This window comes from Lissotriton helveticus, chromosome 8 (assembly GCF_964261635.1).
Source record: "Lissotriton helveticus chromosome 8, aLisHel1.1, whole genome shotgun sequence".
Classification (NCBI taxonomy): domain Eukaryota; kingdom Metazoa; phylum Chordata; class Amphibia; order Caudata; family Salamandridae; genus Lissotriton; species Lissotriton helveticus.
In genome coordinates this window covers 1,093,600,292-1,093,626,974 of record NC_136069.1, presented here as the reverse complement: position 1 = coordinate 1,093,626,974, position 26,683 = coordinate 1,093,600,292, and the positions used below count along the sequence as shown (strand labels likewise).

The following is a 26,683-nucleotide window of genomic DNA, read 5'->3' as shown; positions in this document are numbered from 1 at the left end:
CAGTGGGACCGCTACCAATGGCCTAACTGTGGCGGTCCCACCGACATCAAAGTCAGACCCTCAGTTTCAAAGTGGGCCTTTTTTAACTTGCCTACCTGATGTTGGTATCTGCGTGCGGTGGAGGTAACAAACACTTGAGCATTGGACATATTATTAATATATTGATAAATATCTATTCATTAAAAAATTAGAATATCCTGCAGCTTAGTCCTAAGAATTCCGTTTCTATGTCATATGGCTGCCAGCTTTTGCCCCACTACTACAGGTTTGGGGAAAATGCACAGTTAAAATGTTAGTATAATTGGGCAATTGCTCATTTATTGTAATTGTTATTTATTCCATGAATAACATGTTCCCCTATATTCTCATACAACTTTGAGTGTTCTATGGCCTTTCCAATCCTAACTTGACACTTAGGGCCTGTGACCCATGCACCAGCTTTGGTTTGCCCAGAGGTTCTCATAACAAAGTCGCAGAATTCATTGCACACATTAATTACCACGTGCGCCTGCAGCTCCTGACAAATTTACTAGGGAAAAGGACTAGAAAATACTGGGCCAAGTGGATTTTGGTGTGGTATATACAAAAATCCTGATGTTATTTCAAGTTTCACAGGCAATAAATACCATTGATGTTTAATTTTATCTGGTGCGTAACATACCACTTATCCCTACAAGGCACTCATAATTAAGCCCTTAGGTGTACGTTTATGCATGAAGTTATAGTGACGAATACAATGCAATTATTAATGAGTATTCCCAATATTTGGAATGGGCACGTCCTGGGAACATCAACGTTCACACTTGGGAATAAAAAAGAATTACACTCATCTGGATGCTTGTCGCCCTAAAGTGCCACTCACTGATCTGCAATGCACAAATTCTAATTTTATCATTCAGAATCTGTCTTCTTCAGAAGTAAACACAACATTAGCGCCTGCTTAAGTTTGTCGTAGGTTCACAAATGATTTGAGAATCAGGCTCACATGTTCAAGATACATCAGATGAAAGAATAAAGTACCTTGGCATGATGAGAAGGCAATCAACAAAGTCATCAATTAAATGTCCACCACTTTCTGATTACTAGAATTGGTAGTCAACAGATGAAGTATCTTTCTTTTGTTTCCTAGATAGAAATATCTACTATATGGACCAACACTGATTAATTACTGGATTCTGGGGACTCCCCTTGGATCATTACAGGAATCCCGCTGACCTCACTGGGTCATTATTGGAAGCTGGGGACCACAGCCGAAGCAGTTGCTAAAATTTAAACTAAAAACAATATTCAAAAATACAAAACAGAGTATACCGCAAACAAATTCACAAAGGAGGAAACATTTTTTTAATTCAACAAACAACTGTATAAAAATCGAAATTTTAATGGAAAGGTTGGAGCTTTTCTAAATTAGATTTTTTTTTTTATTCTAAAAGCCGAAGCTATATACTCGACTCTAGCTTATCACTTTGTTTTGCTTGCTCCTAATGTATACTGTGTTTTTGGTGCCACTTCAACTGTACCACCCGGTGTTCGTATTATATTCTGTTTGCTGCACTTGTTCTGGTCCAACGAATCAAGATAAGGGAACAAATTTAATTTTTAGCCTCCAATTTCAAATTCTTTTTGTTTTCTAAACAGTAGCTGAAACCCTGAGCGGGCTCTGCAGAACCCGAGGGGTCCTCTACCCATACATTAGGAACCACTGCTGTAATAGGTTAACCAAAGGAGAATTTAGATTTGCTTCCCTTCCTCTGACCCATAGTCCATCACAACACATGCACAACTCAGGTCTTTAGACTTCTGGCGCTAACTGCTGCTCTTGACTGCAAAACCCAAAGGAAAGTAACAGAGACCAAAGATGGCAACGTGTGCATCAAAAAATGTACTCCCACTTGACAAAAACAATATGCTTCATTTGATTCAAAGGGGTTCTGTAGACCACTTTTTCCAGTTCTATACTCCAGCTGTCAGGAACTCTCACTTCACAGACTTCATTAACGACTTTGAACATCTATTAATAATGATATTCCTATCTGCGTCTGGACTACTATGGATTGCATTCCATCACCTTTGTATAGCTCAAAGATAATATGCAGCATAGGCCTGAAAGCATGGAAGAGGTGCTTAACTTGTTGTGAGTGTCATTGCTTTAACTCCACCTATAATACATTTACTTTTACATCATACAGTGCTGCCGTGGGAAATCAGATTCTCTAATGTCAGACTACTAGTATAGGACAAGTGTTGATTTATGTATCAGAAGCAGGCAAACAACCAGTGCTGACTCTGCACCGGTGGTTGCAGGTGGTGATCAACCACACTCTTTTCTTGAATGCAGGCACTTCTTTTTCGTCATCAAGCTTTTATCAAGCGAGAGAAAGGCAAAAAAAAGAAAAGGGACAACAAGGAAAACAGGGACAAAAGAAATTCGATTTGAATAATAACCACCTGCAAGTGTAAAAAAACTGAAAGTATAGGACAGTGGAAAAAAGAGGCATGAGGTGGAATCAAGACTAGGCGTCCTCGGGAATATGGGTAGTCGGCTGCAGGCTCCAAAGAAAAGAACCTTGGGCCCCTATGTTTATATTTTTTACAAATGAAGCACCAAAGAGCTCTATTTCATGGGCTATAATGTTGGATGCACTCGTTCTTTTTAGTAAACAAAGAGGCTCTAAAACAAAGCTATTACAGTTTGGTGGGCTGCTACAAACTTTATTTATCTATTAAAAGTTTTTTATAGCGCGAACATGACCCAGATGGGTATCAGAGCGCTTTACATACGGTTTAGGTAGACAAAGGAACAACAAGGGGAGAGAAATCAGGGAAACAGTCGGACACAATTCAACAGGTGCAAGATGAAATTGAGGTGGACAAAGGAAGCAGGTTGGGAGAGAACGATAAGTAGGGCAATAAACATCAAGAGCAAACAAGACAGTATACAGTAACTTAGAGGCAAAAGGAGCACAGCATCTAGTTCAATGCATTGTTCATTAGTAGATTTGAACTTAGTATCAACTACTGTGGGTCAAAAAGAAGCAAATCTATAAAAAACATTAAATATATGTTTAGCTATGGAAAGCTCAAAAAATCTATTATATAAAAAAAGGATATCAAAACATTAACCATGTTAAAAATGATAGGCAGATGACGCTTCTTCTATTTATGCTTAAAATGTTATTGCTTCTACCTTCAATTAGTCTGGCAACCTATCACTGACTTTCAGTGCGGGGGGGGGGGGGGGGGGGGGGAGTACATGTATCTCCCTAACCTGAAATCTTCGAGCCATTCAGAAGGAGGAAGAGTAAACGAGTCTCTGAACCCCGCGCTCGTGTTGCAACATTTATATATTTTAAAGCCAGCCTTCCCCATTTATTAATAACATGCTAATACCACTAAATGGCACCAGATACTAGATCTGCTGTGTTTTCTCTTTCTTTGCATGACACTTTTTTTAAACTCTGAAACAGGTCCAAGTTAGATGGGGGCCCCACCTCAGTTTGTTAACCCAAAGCCCTGCAAATCTCGCGAAACTTTCTACATGCCTGACCGTACCATTCACTGTTCAGAAGAAAATTACAGTAACACCTCCGGAAAGCTATATACTGTCCTAAAAAATATACTTTGTCGATAAGCCATAACAAATCTGAGCAGCGTCACCTCTTCCTTTCTTTAATATTCCGGAACATGTGTTCACATCCTCCCACCCATCAAGGAAGACAAAGCAATCAGGAATCTCATGAGAATGGTGCTGTTGGGTACTGTTCCCTCTGCAGGTGCCTTTCCTTCAAGGTGCTTCAGCAATATGCTGTGCAGCCCTCTGCATAAGTTTACATAATAAGACCCAAGGTGCCAGAAATATATACAGATTTTTTTAGGTCGAAGCTTGCCACAGCACTCATGCGGTGTGCTTGTGGTGATCTTTTGTTTTTCTTAAAAAAAAAAAAGAAAACACGAAAATAGCTTTGAGCCCACCCAATACCTAGCAGTGTTCGGCTTCTTAGTCACTCACATAGTCGTCTGTGGAGCATGGACCAACCATAGATAAATAGGTTTATTAGTGTCCTTCTACGGCTCATGCTTGGATTAAGGCACTATTCTTTTTATGAATATTTCTTCCCATTTATTAGTTGCACTCGCTATGTCCCTCCTATATTCCCTTTGTTTTTGACTATTTTATTTTTCAGTAGCACTCCATGAGACTGCATATGTTTTTACAGTTCACTCCCTCATGTGCTTCCCCCAACACAAACCCTGTCCAATGCTCTTTTCATCGGCCCCGTCGCAAGTATGGCGGGGCACCGGCCCCCCCACCCTCTTTCTGCAGTGGGGGGCGCCACGCCCATCACAATGGCGCGGCGGGCGCGCCTGATCATGGATTGGACCCTGGGCTCTACAGTGACCCGGAAGTGATTGAAATCACTTCCGGGTCGCTGGGGAGCCAAAGGTAAGGCCGGTTAGAACCGGCCTGGCCAGTGAGGGGTTTAAAAGGCCGTGGAGGGCGGGAGTCTGACTCTTTGACCCCGCGCTCCACGGTCTGCCCCCCCCAGCCTCTAGGAGGCTGTAATTCTTTTTCTTTCTTCTGTTTTGCAGGTAAAAGACGAGGATCACATTGGAGCAAGGTATCGTTTTGCAGAGAGCGGCGGTGGACATCGAGATCGCGTTGGCATTTAGGAGGGTGGCAAGTGTTTTCTTGTTTATTTTCCCCTCTGCAAGTTCGGGCTGGAAACAAGCGGCGGCGGACAGCGAAGGGACTACGTGGCGTTTAAAGCGAGGTGGCGAGATCAGGAGCTCAGTAGTATTGCAGCCGGTCCCAACGACACTGCTAGGTTGACGCTTGGGTTGTTCTAAGCGCACACGCGCTACAGAAGTACCGCGAGATGGGGGTCAAGGGGGGGCCAAAGTGTTGAATACAGTGCGTGCTCGGGCGCCTCATTATTTTTTGCAACATAAGTCTGGTGGGAGTCAGCCTGGGCCCGATTAGCACAGTTGGTTAGAGCTCCAGCTGACTACGGGGTGATCCGTTTTCCAGTAAAGGTGATGAATTAAGTGATAATTTTCCACCACTAGATAAAATATTCGTAGGCAGAAGTGGGTGGATGCCATACGTGGGTGTCTTGGGCCCAGTAGACGAGTGATGTTGCAGCGAAATATATCGGTGGAATTACTGTGTGGAAAACGAGTAATTGGGTGCACAATACATTTTAGTCATTGGAACGGTGCAGTTTGTTTTTTAAACAGCTAGCAGGGGGGATATGCTGTAGGTTTTGGAAGTAAATGAGCACTGGATTTGGGAAGTGCCTTAATTGCATAGTCGCTGTCTGGGATTCATGTTGAATACAGTGCCCAGTGTGTAAGACAACCTTTTGATTTATCATTATAGAAGTGGAAACAAAGGGACTCACCGCTGCAGAGCATCAAGAGGCGAATGTGGGAAACATCGCTTTAAGGGAACACAGACAGGCCTGCACTTCACTGCTTCTGTGGGCCGCCGGGCTCGAGATTACTCGCCCAACACCCAGGCTAGCTGGTGTGGCGTGGCTCCAGTTGCGTGGTGCTTACGGCCGGTTTGTGTACCCCCAACGGTGCTCAGGTAAGGTCCGGGGCAGGTTCCCAAGCCAGGCAAACTGTGTGAGGAGGCTCTCAGCAAAAGAAATTATTTAGGTAACAGATAACATTGTTTCGCGGTGTTATTCCCTATCAAGCTATAAGTTACCTTGCAATTGTTGGGTCAGGGGCTATGGCCAGTAAGCGTGGCGCGAAGCGTTCCTGCATGGAACATATGCTGGAATCAATGATGCGCAGGATGGTGACAATGGACAGGAGATGGGGAAAGGTAGAAAAAGTGGGGCAGAGCCTGGCAGAGCTCAAACAAAGAGTAGAAGGCTAGAGTCAGGCGGTAGGCAGGCGAAAGCAAACTATTTGCCCCAAAGCCCAGGGGTGAATTAGATCCACTCCCCAGGCGGGTTAGGCCCAGGAAGGGGAAGAATCAGGATAAAGCCCCCATGCCATGTCAGCCTGTAGGGGAAATCCAATCGGGTGAGGGTCCCTCGGGAGTTCCAGTAACACCAGTGAGCCCTACACCGATACCAGTGATCCCTACAAGTACCCCATTGGTCCCCGCACCTGTCCCAGTGGTGCCAACGCCAAATCTGGTGGCACCCGCACCAATCCCGGTGGTCCCCACACCAATTCCTGTGGTGCCCACACCGAGTCCAGCGTTACCGGTACCGAGTCCAGTGGTCCCTACTCCCGTCACAGTGCCAGCAGACATCAATCAGGTCCCACAGGAGCTAGTGGTGCATATTGCTGCAGTTCTCCCTTGGCTAGGAGGGGGGGATGTTGCCAATGTTAGTGGGGGCAAAAGAAGTAGGGGAGGACTCGTGGGCAGAGGCAAAGAAATTGGTGGCAAAGGTTATTGCAGCTCCAGGTGGGACTTCAGGCCAAGGGCTAGGTATTCTATCTCACCCACAACCAATAGGGGTGGTGCGGTTAGCAGGAGACAACAAAGAGTTACCAGCGACCAGCAATGGAAAAGACAAAGTGACGGAGCCAGCTGGAGTGGTGGCAATAGGTAAGGAAGTGACATTGCCATTGCTGGGTGCGATTGTGCTACCCACAGGAAGGGAGCATTTAGTCAGACATGTAACACGCGAAGTGAAAGAATTGGTATGGTCTGGTGCTTACATTAATATTTTCTCCCTACGGGTGGATGATAGGGAAATGGAGTATTCAAGGAAACAGAAAGATTGGATGCTACCCTGAACTGTTGAAATTCAGGGCAGCGGAGAGTTTGAGCAACTAGATTAGGGCCTTCTCTGTATTTGTGGCAATAATAGCTGAGCGTTCACCTAATTTACAAGTAGAAATGGCTTGTTACCAAAGCAGGATTACTATGTCTCGTGACAAATATGGGGGCGTAGGGTGGAAAGAATATGACAGGAATTTCAGGAAGGCCAAAGCTGTTGACCCATACCTTTCCTGGGACCGAGTCGACACGCTCTCATGGTTGGATCAGTTTGGGCCATTGCAGCCGGGTAACACAGTCCAACATTTGAACAAGGGTCACACATTTCAAACGTCACAGCCCTTTCGGCCGCCCCAAACCACAGGCACAGCCTCTAGTCCAGGGACAGGGGGGACGAAAAGGGACATGTTGGGATTTTAATAGACGGACATGCACCAGGGCCCAAGGCACTTAGAAGTTCAGACACACATGTTCTATATGCAACAACCCTTCTCACCCAGAATCTAAATGTCTTACAAAAGCAGGCTATAGGGGAAAGAAAAAACAGGATTGAGGAGGGGACACAACTGGTAACACACTCACCCATTGATGTTATGGCTATGACTCCTTGGTTAAACATGTACCCAGATCATGCCACAGTTAGGACTTTACAAGAAGGGTTTCTGTACGGCTTCAGGATTCCTGCATTGAATTACATAGGGACACCTGAGTGTAAAAATCAACTTTCTGTAAGGACAAATCCGGGGGTAGCAGCTACAAAAATTGAAAAAGAATTACGCTTGGGCAGAATAGCTGGTAATTTTGACCACATCCCTGTGCACAATTTTGTTTGCTCGCCCCTTGGAGTGGTCCCGAAGAAGGAGGAGGGGGAGTTCAGGTTGATTCATAATCTGTCAGCCCCTAGAGGCAAGTCATTAAATGACGCCATCAATGCGGAAACCTGTAGCGTGAAATATGCCTCCTTTGACCAGGCAGTGGATATGCTAAGGGTTCTGGGCCCCGGTGCTTTGCTAGCCAAATCTGATATTGAGTCTGCCTTTCGGCTGCTGCCTATACATCCTCTGGATCACCACCTTCTGGGTTTTAAATTCCGTGACAAATTCTACATGGATATGTGCATGCCCATGGGTTGCTCTGTTTCCTGCAGTTAATTCTTGGGATGGTTTTTAGACGGGTGACAGGGCACCAATATGTTATGCATTATCTTGATGACTTTCTCTTTTTGGGGTCGGCAGGCTCCCGGGAGTACGCTTGGGCATTGCAGGAATTTTGCGTGCTCATGCGTACCTTTGGGGTTCCTCTGGCGCCAGGGAAGACGATGGGTCCAGCGACCACAATAGAATTTTTAAGCATGGAATTAGACTCAGTACAGGGGTGTTTCCGGTTACCTAAGGAAAAAATTGCTAAATTTAGAGCAGCACTGCAGCAATGCTTGGCAAAAGACAAAGTAACCTTACATGAGCTACAACAAACGGTGGGTCAGTTGAATTTTGCATTCAGTCATACCTATGGCACGCCCATTCTCCCGCTCCATCTCACAGGCCACGACAGGTCTCCAGGAAAAACACCATCACACAAGACGGTCGTCTGAGGTTCACCAGGACATGCGTATTTGGATCGCATTTCTGGAGGCTTTCAATGGCAGGGTAGTGTGGCCTGGTCCTCCCACTACTTCTGCGGAGTTAGGTTTATGGACTGACGTTGCGGGCAGTTTGGGATTTGGTGCCATACTTGGGAACGAATGGGTTGCACAACATTGGCCAGCTTGGTGGATGGGGAATGGTGTGACAGTCAACATTGGTTTTCTGGAACTCTTTCCCATCTGGGTGGCACTGACTGTTTGGCCTCATCATCTGCATAATCAATCTGTGGTTTTCTGGTCGGACAACATGACGGTGGTAGAATGCATCAACCAGCGGGCTGCACAGTGTAAAATGATCCTTCACTTGTTGAAAGAAATAGTACTGTTGTGTATGAAGCTGAACATACAGTTTAAGGCTACACATGTCCCGGGGGTACTGAATAATGCTGCTGATGCACTCTCTCGCTTCAAGATGCAGGTTTTCAGGGAACACCTACCCTCTGCAGAGGCGACACCAACACTCTTCCCAGAAGTACTCTGGCAGATTGGTGCCCCAGCTACAGAACCTCGTGGCAGCTAGCCTAGCTCCCAAGACCAGGAAAGCTTATGAAGGGGCGTTTTGGTTTTACAGTGTTTTTCTGGGGCAGGATCGGATGGATAGCTGGCATGAGACAGGGGCATTCCTCCGGTATTTAGACACTTTGAATAAGGAAGGGCATTCTGCGGAAACAGCCAGGCGACATGTAGCAGCAATTTCTTTCTTCGTGCAAATCAAGGACACAAGGGACCCCACTGATAGTTTCATTGTGAGGAAGGCACTGAAGGGGTGGCGGCGCCTCCAAGGGGCTGCTCCGGACACAAGATGCCCGATTGGGTTAAAGCTGCTGACATCACTGCTAGCAGCCCTTGGTGGCATTTGCAGCTCAACAGGGGAGGCTTTGCTATTCAGAGCCGCTTTTTCACTGGGCTTTTATGGAGCATTTAGGGTAGGGGAGTTGGTGGCGCACAATAAGCATGATGTGCAAGGTGGGCACCAGCTGGAGCATGTAAAGATACAGGGCGACACTTTACTAATAACCTTTACAAAATCCAAAACTGACCAAGAAGCCCGTGGCGAAGGGATAGTACTTCACCGGGCACAGGATAATTCCTGCTGCCCAGTGATGCAGCTAGAAGCGTTACTCCGACAGAGAAAGAGTGCGATGGCGGAGCATTACTAATGCATGCTGACGGTACACCTCTTACCAGATTCCAATTTAAAAGGGTATTGGGCATGGAGATAGACAGGACAGGTTTGGATCCAAAGTGCTTTGGAATACATTTTGTTCAGAATAGGGGCTGCCACAGAAGCAACAGCTATAGGTTTGCACAGCAACAGTGTGAAGAAAATTGGGATGTGGTCCTCCAATTGTTATAAGCGCTATGTCTGGCTACACATGTTGTGAGTGTGGCAATTCATTTGTGCTGATGCCTGTCCTATCTTCTGCTTACATTTCAGTTTCTCAAACCTGTCACACAGGGGGGAAACTGGTGACGGCGCACCAGTAGCAGGATACTTCACAACGGCGGACATATCCACAAGACACAGGAGCACATGTTGTTTGGGTCATTGGTCATTCGTATGTAAGGCGCAGGAATTCAGTTTTTCTTTCAGGTAATTACAGACAAAGAGCTGAGCAGGATGGTTTTAGTGTATCTTTCCAAGGTAAAGGGGGTCTCTGCCTTAGTCAGTTCAGGGGTTTCGTTACAGATCTGTTGAGTAGACACAGGGCTACACCCAGGATAGTTATCTTAAACTTGGGTGGGAACGACCTGGTGAATCTGGGTAGAAGAGGCTTGATGGAGGACAAAATCTCGGAAGTGGGGTGGTTAGCCAACACATGCCAGGGCTGCACCATAGTTTGCTCACAGATGGTACCCAGATTTAAATGGAGGGGGGAAGATTATGTGAATGCGTTGAATCACTCAGTAAGGAGGATCAACAATAAAATAGGGAAATTGTTCAGGTCTCCTCAGCTGCAGACGATCGCACATGGGTGTATCAGGGGGGAACCGTGCTTCTTAAAAGACGGGGTCCACCTGACTAGGATAGGTAATGAAATCCTGTTAGAAAATATAATGGCTTGGCTAGTGAGTTTTAAGGGCAGGGCATGACCTTTAAGTGTAGGAGGGTGGGGGGGCAGATAGTCGGTCAACTACGCTGGCCTGTGGCAGTAAGGTCATGATTGGTGAGCAGTAAATTTAAGGTCCTTAGAGGGCAGCGCCATTCTTGAATCGGGTCGGCCAAGGGGAGGGACACGTGGTCTCTCCTAGAACTCCAGGGGCAGTACAGCCGGTTGGCTGGATGGGTGCAGGGGAGGGGGGAGTCACGCTTTCTCTAGGCTGGTTGGCCACCCCGCACGTGCACAATGACGTCAGTGAACGGCACAGAGATGCAAGGGCCCCCTTTAATGGAGTTATTAGAGCGTACGAGGGTAACTGGGGGGAGTACCCTAATGGCAAACGGGCCCACTGAGCAAGCGCACTCTGACTGGAGGGCGTGTTTAATTTTTAAGGATCTGACACTAGTTAGTGACCTTGCCGTAGGCCCAAATAGGATACACAGAAAAATAATTACTGTATGATTATGGTTCATATGTTAGATTCGGATAGGAAATACCTTTTACTAGAATTATGTTAAGGTTAGCCAAATGATATCTGTATATATCAATTGTAATCAAATGTCATGAAACGTTTTCTGCGTAAATGTGGAAATATTGTTTATTTGAATTTTTTTTGATTTTATGTTTTAATAAATACGGCCGGGGGTTGTACGACCCCTGCCTCCAATGAAAATCCCTCTCATGTCCATCTTTAATAAATGTTGGTTAACACCCGGGGGAATTTCGCACTAATTACTGCATATCTTGACAATTCATGATCGCTAAGGGCACACGGCAGGGCTGCCCGTTATCGCCCCAACTTTTTATACTGGCCATGGAACCTCTGCTGCACAAGCTCAAAGTACTAGCCGCGCCGAAGGGGATCTTACGCAACTCGACGCCACACATAGTATCGGCCTATGCCGACGATATAATCTTATATATTGGAAACATGACGGACGGCCTTGCCCCTATCCCTGAAATATTTGAATCATTTCGCGCAGTTTCAGGACTTGCCATAAATGAAACAATATCATATGACTACTGTTTTGGGGACAATACGGATGACACCTCCCTACAATTACCCCCACATAGGTTTCAGATGGCGCCGTCCACATTTAAATACCTGGGGATACAAATTTATTGCAACACTCAAGACCTACTGGACGGCAACTTAGGCAAAACACTTTTTACCCTCAAATCACAAATACAATTCTGGACTGCTTTACCACTATCGATACCGGGAAGAGTGGCAATCACTAAGATGGTGGTCCTCCCCCGACTGCTGTATTTCTTTACAAATCTACCACTCCTCATCCCGATGAGCACCCTTAAATCCATAAACACTTTGCTGATCGAATTAATATGGGGGACGGGCAGAAGACGCGTGAGTCTAGCCAAGCTGCAATTACCTACATCGCAGGGCGGGATGGGGGTCCCAGACATGGTCGCGTATAGCTATGCTTGCCAACTTCAATGGCTGGCTTACTGGCTGGCGGGCCGCAATCTGCACGAAATTGACATGTCCATAGCAGACCGGGAACGTGGTAGTATTCATCGCCTATTGATTCCAAACACCATAATGACACAATCGACGCCACACCTCCTACAACTTGCTATCTGGTGCTGGAGGAGAGCCATCAAATACACAGGTGTGGCTACCCCTTATGCACCCACGATACACCTATTGGGACTCCCGCTGGGAACAGGCACACTAACAGAACGCGCACTTCAGCCATGGCACGACGCCGGTGTCACGCAGGTGGGTGAATTCTTTGCAGACGGCGCCATCATGACACATGAGGATTTCGCGCACGCACATCAGTCCCCTAGAGCCTTTTTCTTACTGCATTCGCGCGTAGCACATTACATCACATTAACCTGGCCGGGAGATGGAACGGAGCCACTTACGACCCCACTGCTCACCATGCAATACCTAATGGTTGCCGGCAGCCACCTAACGAAATGGTTAACATACGGCCTACGAGCTAGCAAGGTGGTCTCCTTGCAGTCCACTCGGGAGCGCTGGGAGCAGGATATAGGGCGGGCACTCCGAGACAAGGAATGGAAAAGGCACTGAGATTCCCAAAAAAGCTATCCCGCAACCAAAAATTTAAGTTCATACAGTTGATGATACTACACAGAACCTATCTCACCCCCCATTGATTGCACGTTATGTTCCCTAATACAGAGGATTCATGCCCCCGATGTAGGGCTGAGGATGCAGGCCTTCTGCATATGCTGTGGGGATGTCCTAGATTGGGTCACTACTGGGGAACAATTCACAAGGTGCTAAAGTCAATAGACCCCGCAAGGCCTAACACCTCCCCGATTTACTGTATCCTGGGGCTGGGCCCCACAGAAAAGAAGAAAAGCACCACCACACGGTTTCTGGACCTGGCTCTCCTATTGGCTAAAAGAATGATAACGATGAGATGGAAATCTGCTATGCCCCCTAGCCCCGGTGACTGGAACGGGGAGGTGGTGCGTTGGGGGAGAGCAGAGGGGGCTGAGCTACACAGAGAGGAACGTAGAGGTCTCCGTAAAACACATATCTCAATGGAATGGCAGGCTATAATTATTGAATTTGAAACAGGTGACATTCTTGCAGTGGAATAAATGAGTTGGGCTTATTATTTCCCCCCCTTCCTCCTCTCCCCCATCCTCTTCTGGCCTGATCTACTCCCCTCTCCCTGCCCCCCCCTCCGTGCTCCTCCCTCCTTCCCCTCCCCGCCCCCAAGCTTTCAATCCCCCTACCCATGTCCTTACTTCGCCTGCCCTGTGCACTGAAAGGTGCAGCAGATGTTGACAGCGACCATGTTTGACACAGATAACAGTGGTGTTGTAAATAGGAGGAACAAGAGATATCGACGCATGACGTAGTAATGTCTCAGTACAATGTAAATTACCTGCATGATCTGTTCAAAGTGCAAAGGGAACTCAGGGTGGGGGGGGTTGACTACTATGGGGGTTATGTTGTTTGAAACAAGAAAAAACAGAAGAGTGGAGTACTGCACTGCAATGTATGTTAAAGCTACAGGTACATGGCATACTGTTTATAATGTAACAAATCTACCATCGTATGTAGCATTGTACTGATGTTTGAAGCAGTAAATAAAAATATTTGACGCGGCGGGTGCGCCTGATCATGGATTGGACCCTGGGCTCCACAGTGACCCGGAAGTGATTGAATCACTTCCAGGTCGCTGGGGAGCAAAGGTCAGTCCGGTTAGAACCGGCCTGGCCAGTGAGGGGTTTAAAAGGCCGTGCAGTGCGGGAGTCTGCCTCTTTGACCCCGCGCTCCACGGTCTGCCCCCCAGCCTCTAGGAGGCTGTAATTCTTTTTCCCCACCCACCATCCCCTAAAGCAGATATTGGGTATTGTGTATATGAAGATTGTTTTATATGTTTTTTCCCAATGTAAATGGATGACAGGTGTGTCGTACTATTATGTTTTTGTTCCTTAGAACTTTATCCAGTTTACAGGTCATCAATGGTCATATTTATTACTATTCCTTGGTCAGGCGGTAAGGTCATGATTGGTGAGCAGTAAATTTAAGGTCCTTAGAGGGCAGCGCCATTCTTGAATCGGGTCGGCCAAGGGGAGGGACACGTGGTCTCTCCTAGAACTCCAGGGGCAGTACAGCCGGTTGGCTGGATGGGTGCAGGGGAGGGGGGAGTCACGCTTTCTCTAGGCTGGTTGGCCACCTGGCACGTGCACAATGACGTCAGTAAATGGCGCAGAGATGCAAGGGCCCCCTTTAATGGAGTTATTAGAGCTTATGAGGGTAACCGGGGGGGGGAGTACCCTCACGGTAAACGGGCCCTCTGCGCATGCGCACTCCGACTGGAGGGCATGGTTAATTATTAAGGATCTGACACCAATTAGTGACCTTGCCGTAGGCCCAAATAGGATATGCAGAAAAGTAATTATTGTATGATTATGGTTCATATGTTAGATTTGAATAGGAAATACCTTGTACTAGAATTATGTTAAGGTTAGCCAACTGATATCTGTATATATCAATTGTAATCAAATGTCATGAAACGTTTTCTGCATAAATGTGTAAATATTGTTTATTTCAATTTTATTTGATTTTATGTTTTAATAAATACGGCCGGGGGTTGTACGACCCCCGCCTCCAAAGAAAATCCCTCTCATGTCCATCTTTAATAAATGTTGGTTAACACAAGGTGGGGGGGGGGATTCCGGTAGTCCCTGGCCATAGTGTTACTGTCCCTTTGTGTTTCCCCTAAGTTGTGTGCTGTCACCGTCGTCTGTTTTCCGGCATGACCCGCCGTCCTCCTGAGCTCCAAACAGGGGTAAGAGTAGGAGACTTTAACTGAAGACAGAGGAGGTGCGTTTTTCTTGGCAGTGTTGGGAAACAGGTGAAATATGTATCTCACCCAGGTACGCATGTACACAGAGTGCACAATCCTTTTGCAGTGGCAGCTGGTAAAGAATGAAAGTGGTAAGAAGTAAAAAAGATTAAACAATAAGCTAGCAAGATTAGCTTACTTTTCCTGCAGCTTGATGGACCACTGTAAATCGAGAGGGAGTTTGAAAACACTGATCTCCTTTTTCTCTGAATCCTCCCAGGGGCGGCTCCTCCACTAGGGGGAGGAGTGTCACCCAACTGCTTTCTTGCAGTGTGAGAAGCAGAAACATTAAATGGTAATAACTACCATTTTATGTTTCTGCTTCTCGCACTTCAAGAAAGCAGAAGGGTTTGGTTGGGGGCGGGCGGGTCTGCTCTAGGGCAGGGGGGGAGTGGCCTACCCACTGCTGAGGGCAAACCAGTCATGCATACTCTGCCCTTTCTCCATGTAGGCAGCCTACATGGAGAAAATGGCTTCCCCATAGGCGCCTGGCCGGGCACCATCCCGACCAATCACAACGCTGCCATTGCAGCATTGTGATTGGTTTAGGGGAGGGGAGGGAGGCTGCCTGCTTCCTGTTCCTGCAGGATGGCAGGAGAGCAGATCAGGAGCAGAGATGACGGAGGACCCAGGAAGGTACGTTTTTTAAAATTTTAATTAAGCCCCTCCCCCGCGCAACTTCCCCTGCGCACCCCCCCTGACTCCCACACCAACCACGAGTCATGCTGGCTGCGACTGCATCCTCCGTCGCGGCCGGCAGTTAGTGTCTCCTGTGTAGAGGCGGTGAAGAGTGGTGTGAGGTTACTAGAAACATAGCCATTCACAATGCTGCTTTCATGCTCTGTATTTCAACACAAAGCTTGAAACAAGCATGGCGATTGGATGGGCGGGCCAACCCAGCGCTCGCTTAGAGTAAAGGAGGACTTGATCTCTGGCCCAGTGGCGCTCTCATACAGCGCAGATTCAGAGGCAAAATGTCTGCATGTCAGGCTGGCCGCATTGAAGCTAGCAGTCAATCAGACATGCACACTTCACAGCAGAAGGCAACCATCTAGACAGATGAAGTCACATGGTGCAATATGACAGGGCCGCGCCTCCTCCCCCTACAATGTTGCACATACAGTACTGCAGCCTGTACCGCTCCACACTAAAGTTGGCTAAAGGGGCTATTTAGTGGTCATGGGTCATATATAATACCTGCAGCGTGTGCCACTCACACTGGGGGAGGAGCATCACCGCTAACACTCCTTAAGAGGAATCACCCCGGTCCTTCTGTACGTTGCATGGGGATAGGATAGTGCTGCAGCAGGAATTTGGATCAAGACATCCCTGCTCAAGTCTACGCATTATATTTTTATTATTTATATAGCACTTAATACCTCATTTTGGAACACCAAAACGCTTGCTCTGACGGGGGCACTCTGTAGCCACTTTAGACTTCTATGCTTCAAAACACTGAAGAAACGCATGTTTCTTACTAACTTTAGCTTACGTATTGTCTATGAAATTCTTCATCTATACATGTCTCATCCTTAAATTCTTTGTGCTTACTTTTTGGTGGAGGGCTACGCATCTACAAAATAAACAAATGCTTCCAAGAGTTGTTTATTTATTTCTGGGGTGTCTCAAAGTGCCGAGTAAACAAAACAATGTTCATTTGCTTTCTTCGGAGCAAATCCTGTCCCCTCAACCTCTCTTTCCGTTTTTGCAGTTTTATACAGTGCTAACTCGACCCAAATTTATTAAGGCGCTTTACAAGAACAATAGTTACTTTCAGCGGTCGAAGTGCATTAAATAAAGTATGGGAACTATGGTACTAAGTGCATTTAGGGCGGGGTCAGTGAGCATGGTGCTGGCGGTAAAAACATGACTAAAAAGACAAAAGACACTGCAATTTTTTTGTTGGCCTGTCACCTATAGGTAACTGCATGTAAAATAGCACACACCTTAAATGAAAAATTTATTCAAGTGAAACTAATCAGTGTGAAATGCATATTTACATTAGGAAAATCTGGACACGTGCCCCAGAGATCCCGCCCACTTCGACCACTGGTTACATTGCACAAGGTGGTGTAGATAAGGAGATAAAGCGTTTTGCTCAGTATCACAGCATGTTGACACAACGGCGAAAATAGAACTTGGGTCCCCAGTTCCAAAGTCGGCAACACGGACTATAACCCCATATCACATCCTCTCCGTCTCCTTCCCTCTGGAGACCCCGTTCATTGTGTCGGGTCTAACATACTGGGGGGGAGACTCAAGTGGCACAGTAAGGTGTATGAAATGGAAAAAATAAAACGATGCCCATCGCTTGTGCCCAGTAAATATAGCAGTACTTTTAAATACTGTCCCTGCTTAAAGTTGTCTAACTACTTAGTAGTGAGTTCCGGCGGAAAGAAACGTACAGAAAGAAGTCTTACAAGCATCGGCAAAGCCAATAGGTTTCTTCTATTTGAGAGCCAGCCGAGAGCTTTTGGCTTTGCCAATGTGCATGGTCAGCGACTAGCTGCCGCCTCCCCCCCAATCCGGCACCCAACACCCAGGAACGTGGACACGAGACGTGTTTTACTTTTTGGAAGGCGGGCGCTAGTCGCCCGGCCGTATTTATTAAAGTATGAAATTAAAAAAGGTTTTAATTGCATAATCAACAATGAATACAAAAATCAGCAGGACATTCAGTTATACAATTGTTATCAACAAGTTTGAGAGCCTGACCTTAACAAAACTCTAATACATGTTGTTCCTAGCTTAAACTAAACATCCTACACTTGATTTTTGTACATTTCTGGCCATATGGCAGGGTCACTACCGGTGTCAGGTCCTACAAGCTGCGCCTCCCCCCTAGAAGTGCGCATGCGCAGTGTTACCCCGGGAGTTGCCCGGTCTACGCCCTAAACTCCATTTACCCACTAAAGGAAGGCCCTTACTCTGCGCCGGTGGCGTCATGAGTCCACGCGCGCGGGGTGGCTACCAGCCTAAGGAAAGCGTGAACTACTCCTACCCGCGCTCCTTTGCATATTACCTTGCCCCTGGAGTACTGGGAGTGGCCCGCAGGCCCCTCCCCCCGGGCGGGAACCTCCATAGGATGATGCCCGCCCCCTCAGACCTCAAATATGTGCTCACCGATAATGACCTTACCGCATGCCCCATACCTAATAAATACGACGACCTATGGAAAAATTCTAAAGGACAACTACACTGGCTAATAAATAACAGTATCCATGCATAGCTAAAAGGGAAAAAAGGCCTAACGACACATGGCATAAAATTACAATTCGGTTCACTCATGTTACTCAAAATCACAATATCAACGTATAGCTATAAAGGGAAAAAAGGCCTAAAGACACATATCTTCAAATACAGTTCACTTCACACATCACTTTTCTACAAAGGGGAAAAAAAAAATTCCTAACAACAGATCACAAAATACACCAACAGCCTACTCTCTCCCGTGGTCCATACCTTTGAAACTTATCATTAAACCGGACATAACGCTGCTTAAACTTTGTACCAAGGGATGGTGGGTGGGAAACAAAGAAGCCCCGAACGCGGGGCACAACGTTCAGCGAGGGAGCGTCCAGGGACAAGGGGGTCTCCTGGGCGCTCCCTACCTCTTATTCCCGAGGGGCCGGGTGGCCCCTCCTATCGCCCGCCCCCCCCGACCCGGAACCACTCCATTGAATCCGGGTCAGGAGGGGCGCCGGCCAATCGGCGGTGGGCCGCGCCCCCAGGGCACGCCCCCACCGTCGAAGGACATGAGGGGAAAGGGGGGGAGACGGTCGCCGCGCCGCCATGCGTGCGGGGGGGCCGAGGGCCCCCCCTTTTCACATGGTCAGCGACTAGCTGCCGCCTCCCCCCCAATCTGGCACCCAACACCCAGGAACGTGGACACGAGACGTGTTTTACTTTTTGGAAGGCGGGCGCTAGTCGCCCGGCCGTATTTATTAAAGTATGAAATTAAAAAAGGTTTTAATTGCATAATCAACAATGAATACAAAAATCAGCAGGACATTCAGTTATACAATTGTTATCAACAAGTTTGAGAGCCTGACCTTAACAAAACTCTAATACATGTTGTTCCTAGCTTAAACTAAACATCCTACACTTGATTTTTGTACATTTCTGGCCATATGGCAGGGTCACTACCGGTGTCAGGTCCTACAAGCTGCGCCTCCCCCCTAGAAGTGCGCATGCGCAGTGTTACCCCGGGAGTTGCCCGGTCTACGCCCTAAACTCCATTTACCCACTAAAGGAGGGCCCTTACTCTGCGCCGGTGGCGTCATGAGTCCACGCGCGCGGGGTGGCTACCAGCCTAAGGAAAGCGTGAACTACTCCTACCCGCGCTCCTTTGCATATTACCTTGCCCCTGGAGTACTGGGAGTGGCCCGCAGGCCCCTCCCCCCAGGCGGGAACCTCCATAGGATGATGCCCGCCCCCTCAGACCTCAAATATGTGCTCACCGATAATGACCTTACCGCCACAGGCCAGTATTGTTAACCGACGATCTGGCCTCCCCCTCTAGCCCCTGCCTAAGGACACACTCCTCCTTTCAAAGCCCTCTAGCCAAGCCCAGATATTGTCAGACCATAGGACATTACCCTCTTCTGTCAAATGGACCCCGTCCTTCAAGTAATACTTGTGACCCCAGATGCACCCATGAGGTATTGACTGTAACACGGGGGTTCGAAACAACCTATCCAACCGTGTGTTGATCCTCTTTACCGAGTGATTCAACGCCCTGACCGAATGACCCCCCCGCCACTGAAGTCGAGGTATGAGTTGTGACCATACTAGTGTGCACCCGGGGCAGGTCCTAGCTATCCAACCCGCTGTTGAGATAATCTCCTCAATCAAGATGCGCCTGCCCAATGTTGCCAAGTCGTTCTCCCCAAGGTGAAGTATCACCACTGACGGTGGAGACTGCTGGCGTGCTAACAGCCCTTGGAAGAATCCCCTAAACTCGTGAAGACACAACCCTCCTCTGCCAAAGAACGTGATGTTCAACCCTAGTTGTGCCGCCCTTTCCTTCTTGTCACCTGACAGGAAGACACATTCTGCTCGCTTCACATATGAATGACCGACAATCCAGACATTGTTCTTTGTTGTTTCCTGTTCGCCGCTCCGTGCCGATGAATATTGGCGGTGCCCGACGACAAATTCCTCCCCTGCGTAACAGGTCTGAGAAACTGTAAGAGAGTGGAAAGAGACCAAGCGTGAGTGACAAGTAATCATAGCATGTCAATCCGAACATAACGTTTATAGCAGTCTGAAGACCACCTCCCAATTGTCTTCACTCTTTCCACCGGGAGGCCCCCCGCCACCGCCTCAGTTGCTGCCCCAATCCTGAAGGAATGGGATCCAAAATCTCTAGGATCAAGACCCGCTTTAGTAACCCCTATTTCGAACACTCTCCTGAATTGATACCTGGTCAAGGGGCTCCCGTCGGCGTGACAGAGCAACGCCCTGCCTGCTGAACCGAGCAATAGTCCAATGAGTGATTCTACGTGCCTCACCGGGCAGCACGGGTTGGCGGGGGCCCGTTGCAGAACTATGGTGTGACCCCTAGCTTCTTGGTCGGTCTTTGATTTCTGGATAATCACCCACATGGTGTCACCCCTTATCGTCACCCCAGCCTTCTGCAAGCCGCCTAGTAGGTCAGACTTGGACCCTGCCACAAGTTCACTAATTCTCAGCGCCCCATAGAATGCCAGGGAGAATGCCGCCTTAAAAAGAAGCACTTCCCACTCCGAGTTACAAACAATCTCCAGCATGCCCAGTAAGGCTGTTAGCCGGGCCAACCCCATGGGCTTCCTCTTATCCTTCTGGTGTCCCTGAATACGGCGCCATCCCCTTAAAGCCTTACGTATCATAAAGGTATTAGTGGGATCCCGGAAGCCCCTAGCTTGAGCGAAGAATGACACTGCTGCCCTATGTCTGGTCGCCGCTGCCACTGAGCGCCCCTCCTTGTGCATCCATTCTAAATAGGCTGCAAACCCATCCTCCTTCGCCCAAAGCACTTCCCACTGTGGCCCCAAGAAAGAACAATAAGACAGAAACGCCCCTTCGTAAGCCGTCTTGGTCCTGGGGGCTAGGCTAGCGACCACGAGGTCCTGTAATCTGGGGCACCAATCTGCCAAAGTACTGCTGGGAAGTGTGCTGGCGAGGGGTCTGCTGTGGGGAGATGTTCCCTGAAAACCTGCATTTTGAAGCGAGAAAGGGAGTCAGCCGCATTGTTTAAAACACCAGGGACATGTTTGGCTCTAAAATTAGCATTCAGTTTAAGGCACCGTAGAACAATTTCTTTGATCAGACGAAGTATGAAAGGACACCGCGCCCCCTGCTGATTGATACATTCCACCACTGTCATGTTATCTGACCAAAACACCACTGATTGGTTACATAGGTGTTCGGGCCAAACCATCAGTGCCACCCATATTGGGAAGAGTTCAAGGAAGCCAATGTTGCTGAGCAGACCCCATGTTTTCCATTCTTCTGGCCATTGTTGAGCGACCCACCTATTCCCTAGGATGGCACCAAAGCCCACACTACCGGCCGCATCAGTCCATAGTCCCAACTCCGCCGATGTCGTGAGCGGGCCGGGCCAGACCACCCTACCGTTAAAATCCTCCAGGAATGCCATCCAAATAAGCATATCCTGGCGAATTTCAGACGATAGGCGCGTGCGGTGGTGCTTTTCCCTCAGCCCCCTCATCGCGTGCGCGATGGAGCGAGAGAAGGGGCGAGCCATTGGGATGATTCTTAGTGCGAAATTCAATTGCCCTACCACCTCCTGTAATTGCTGCAAAGTGACCTTCTCCTTCCGGAGGCATAACTGTAGCGATGCCTTGAATTTGCACACCTTGTCCTTAGGTAGTCTAAAACATCTCTCCATTGAGTCAATCTCGATGCCCAGAAATTCTAAGCAGGTGGTCGGGCCCACCGTCTTCCCAGGCGCAAGCGGGACCCCAAAAGCCCGCATGAGCACGCAAAATTCCTGCAATGCCAGTGCGCACTCCTGAGAACCCGCTGTACCGAGGAAGAGGAAATCATCTAAGTAATGCATGACCCTTTGATGGCCCGTCACTTGTCTCATGGCCCATTCAAGAAATGAACTAAACATCTCAAAGTAGGCGCAAGAAATAGAACAACCCATAGGCATGCATTTGTCCATGTAGAACCTATCCCTAAAGGTGAAACCTAAAAGATGCTGGTCCGCCGGGTGGACTGGGAGGAGGCGGAAGGCGGATTCTATGTCTGATTTCGCCATCAGCGCCCCGGGTCCTGCGGCCTGCAATAAGGTAACAGCCTGATCAAAAGAGGCGTACTTAACACTACAGATACCTTCGTCAATGGCATCATTCAGTGACGCCCCCTTTGGTGCTGACAGGTTATGAATCAATCTGAATTGCCCCTTCTCTTTCTTGGGGACAACTCCCAGTGGGGAACACACAAAATTGGGTACTGGCACTTCAGGAAAAGGGCCAGTTATCCTGCCTAATGAAAGCTCCTTGTCAATTTTGGCGGCCACAACAGCCGGATTGTGTTTGACTGATAATTGATTTCTACAGTGCGCACTGCCTGTGTATCCCCCGGCCGGGATCCTAAAACCTTTAGAAAAACCTTCCTGGAGTAGGGTGGCCACTTCGTGGTCAGGGTATCTGTTCAACCATGGAATCATTGCCACAACATCCACTGGAGTGGGGGGGCGTAACCTGTCTGACTTATAGTGGCTTTCCCCTACCCCTCTGTCCTGTGTTACCTTGCTTGGACCTACAGGTAGTTTCTGGATGAGAGGGGTGCCCACAGGAAGAACATGCATGCCTAAACTTACACGCGGCCCTTGTGCAGGTGCGCCTATTAAAATCCCAGCACACCCCTTTTTTCTCTGGCCCACCTGCCCTAAATTTCCCAGGTACCTCACTCGTTTGGGGGGGCCGAAAGGGCTGCTGCGGTCTAGTGAACACCTTGACCGCACCGAACTGAGGGGGAGGTGCAGTGTCAGAGAACTGTTTGTGCCAAGCCATGGAATCTACCGAGTCCCATGGCAACGACCTATTGAATTCCAATGCCTTCCTAAAATTGACATCATAGCCCTTCCATGCTTCCCCAGAATACTGTTGACTCCACCCCACAATCCTGCTCGAGTAGCAAGCCAATGCAGCCTGTAGATCTGGAGGACGCTCAGCCTTAATTGCAGTGAAAACAGCCCATGCTTGCATCCAATTATTGAGATTTTCCTCAACCCTGAATCTAGTACACTGCGCCCTCCATTCACTTGGGAGCATCCACTCTTTTAGTGCTTTTGCCTGCTCCATTTCCCTATTATCCAACAATAAAGAATAAATGTACACGTATTTATCAGCCCAAATCATTTCTTTCACAGCTAATGACACATGCTGAGCTAGATTTTCGCTCCTGGAAGGTATCACACCGTCCCCCAAGAGCGGCAATGCCACTTCCTTACCAGGTGTGGGCACCGAGGGCGGCTGCCCCTTAACTCCGTCCGGCTGGGGAACACTTGGACCTGCAAGGGGAGAAGATATTGGCAATGCAACACTGTCGGTGACCGGTGCCGACCTGATTTTTTCCACAAATCTTGCCGCCTCTGCTGCATGGTCTGCAGAATTCGGGAAGGCTCCCCCTTTTTGGAGCCATGGCATCATGGCCGTTAACTGAGATACCAATTCGGGCGGCATCGAATCTACATTACCCCCCGGGACAACAGGTACCACTGGGGTTAAGCCCGGTGGTCCTGGCACAGGTGGCAGGGCGGGCGCCGGGTGAGGCCAGCCTGTCCCCGGGGTTGTGGGCACCGGTGCGGGAGCAGACCCAGCGTCTACTGGTTGACCTGCCGGCACCGGCACCACAGGGGCAATGGGTGTAGGCACATGCGGGGGTGGGACCACCGCGGGCGGTGCGGCGGGTAACGGATCCACTGGGCCTGGGGTGGGGACCGCCTCCTTGGGTCTTTTGGACCTAGGTTTCCCTTGCGGAGTGACAAATTCCCCTCTTGGCACTGGTGCCACCCTCTTGCGGATCGGTCTCCCGGACGGGCCCGGTGCCTCACCCTCTCTGTCATCCAACTGAGCTTCCCGCTCCTTAATTTGTCCTAGCTGTTGCTTAATGTCGCTCATCTCCCGCATCATAGCCCGCATCATAGCCTCCATGTTGGACCCCCTTTTTCCACCCCTTGGGCCTGGCATGACGCTTACCCCAAAAAACACCCGCTGCCTACTCTCTTAGTTCCTAACAGGTCAACTGTGTGTACCTTGCAGATGGAGGGTCACCAGGGGGCTTTCAGCACCATGCAACGGCGACCGCAACACCAGCGGCTTGTCCGCTTATGTAAGGGGTGAGTAAACCTAATGTAGACCCACCCGGCGGCCACCAGGAGCGATGAATGCTAGCCCCCCGTACCCCTCTTACCGGTCAGTCCCGTGTCCTCGCCGGCGATGATGATCTGTGCTCACGCCCCACACCACGTTGCGTGCTGAATGCCACCACGTCTTGTCTGCGAGTGACTTGTACCGGTAATGTTTATAAAATAGCCTGGAATCGAGAAATATATTAACACCGTGTATAACAGTAGGAGCAGATGAGGAGAAACCTAGTCTTAATACAGAGGAATATTTGACCCTCCCTGACAGATCGCACTGCAGATGTGCGCTAGTAAAACAGCTATATACCCGTAATTACACGATTATTTAATTATAATCTTAAGTACAGATTAAGCTATTTCTAGGATCAGGCAATGCAATACTCCTACCACAGTTACTGACTATGGGGACTATAAAGCTAAAACCGTTTAATTCCGAGTTAATCTAACAAAAGTCCTTCTGTGACAGAGTTATAGCCAACCGTGAATTCCCTAATTACTCGCAACTATACATTCGTTAGCAGTTTCAATAGTAATAATCAAGCAGCATTCACAGATCTATAAACAGCAATTCACTTTCATTTCATGATTGTCAAACAATTCTGGGCACCTATTTCTTATAAATACATTCACATTTACTAAATTCAATACAATACAATCCTTCAATGGGGTCTCCCATCCAGGTGCTGCCCTGGTCGACCCTGCTTAGCTTGCTATCAAAGGAGACGCAGCACAAACTGCTCTAGGCGCCTTCGCGTGAGCAATGAACACAGGGAGCACCCGGGTCTCCAAACAAGACGGAAGCAGCCTTTACTGAACCCGCGCTCTACTCAGAAGCCGGTCCCCTGCTTGTCCCTGCCCCGTCCCACAAATACCTTATGCGGTCGCCGTGCGCGCCGCTTCAGAAATACCACCAAGCCTGGGGCCCACCGGCAAAGCGCCTCTGCTCCCGCCGCCTCTACTGCCGACTCGCGTCCTCTGGAGACGCTGATCTCCCCGGCGGCTGACCCAACGCGGCTGGGCGGTTACTCCCGCGACTCGGCTGACTCCTGGCTCAACGCGGCTGGGCTCCCCGCCCTAAGAGACGAGAGAAACAATTCACGCTGTCGCCTCGCGTCCTCGGTGCTCCGCGCCGCCACGTATCCGCTTCGGCTGACTCCTGGCTCAACGCGGCTGGGCTCCCCACCCTAAGAGACGAGAGAAACAATTCACGCTGTCGCCTCGCGTCCTCGGTGCTCCGCGCCGCCACGTATCCGCTTACAACCTGAAACAGAAAAGGAAAATATTTAAAAAAAACAAAGAAGCCCCGAACGCGGGGCACAACGTTCAGCGAGGGAGCGTCCAGGGACAAGGGGGTCTCCTGGGCGCTCCCTACCTCTTATTCCCGAGGGGCCGGGTGGCCCCTCCTATCGCCCGCCCCCCCCGACCCGGAACCACTCCATTGAATCCGGGTCAGGAGGGGCGCCGGCCAATCGGCGGTGGGCCGCGCCCCCAGGGCACGCCCCCACCGTCGAAGGACACGAGGGGAAAGGGGGGGAGACGGTCGCCGCGCCGCCATGCGTGCGGGGGGGCCGAGGGCCCCCCCTTTTCATTTTAGCCATGCCGCACAGCAGCCGCGTCGCTGTACAGCCTGGCTAAACAAAACACTGACAAAGTCAAAAGCTCTTGGTTAGGAGAGACCTGTTGACTTTGCCAATGCTTGTTATCTTAATGCTGCATCATTTTCAACACTATTCACATGAAACGATCTTGGAACGTTACCCAGATTATCTTTCTTAAATCCCCTCAAAATGTATTTTACTGATTTTTTTTTAAACAAATCCCTGCATTGGAAAATGCATTTATATTACTCTTCACCACGAAAAAGAAAGACAAGTGTAAACATTTCAGTGTTGTTTTCTGTTCCAGTTCAGCTGTAACTGTTTTCTGTGAAGACATCGTGTTCCTGTGAGCAATTACTACCAAGTTAAAAAAAGAAGGAAAAATACCTCACCTCATTGTGTTGTTTCCAAAGCATCCAAGGTCTCCAATGCCCAGGTCATCCACCATAATTAAAACAAAATTAGGCCTTGTCGGGTTGTAGCTGTTTGTACTCTGCACCACTGCCACGGAGGTCAAGGCCAACATCACAATTGCAATATGCATAATTTCCCTGGAGAAAAACATAAAGTAACACATGCAGGTTGATGATGGAGAGAAAAACATTTTCTCAGTTCTGTGATTCGTGTTCATAATCAAGGTAGAAAAAAAGAAGAAAAAGAAGCACTTTTTTGCTGCTGTAATCACCGAGTTGTAATTGTCTTCGGTTAATGAACACAAATAAAACATTTTGTTACAGATTTTTTTGCGTGGGCCTAGTATGGAAGGCGAGCAACACCACACTTGAAGCCCTAGCAAAATAATTCATTTTTCAGGTCCTGAGTTCTGTAATTTACTTTTGTGTTATTTAAAAAAAACAAC

At 48.5% G+C, this 26,683-nt stretch overlaps 1 protein-coding gene across 2 annotated transcripts in view; it reads right to left on the bottom strand.

Moving 5' to 3' along the window:
• Nucleotides 1-26,683, bottom strand: part of STS (steroid sulfatase) — a 1,924,780-nt gene that overhangs the window by 1,756,525 nt on the left and 141,572 nt on the right. Inside the window, exon 2 of one of the 2 annotated variants that reach the window (XM_078657973.1) lies at nucleotides 26,217-26,375. The exons of the other annotated variant lie outside the window; for it this stretch is intronic. Coding sequence (XP_078514099.1) covers nucleotides 26,217-26,375 — 159 coding nt within the window. The remainder of the gene's footprint in view (nucleotides 1-26,216; nucleotides 26,376-26,683) is intronic. 2 annotated transcript variants of the gene reach the window in all.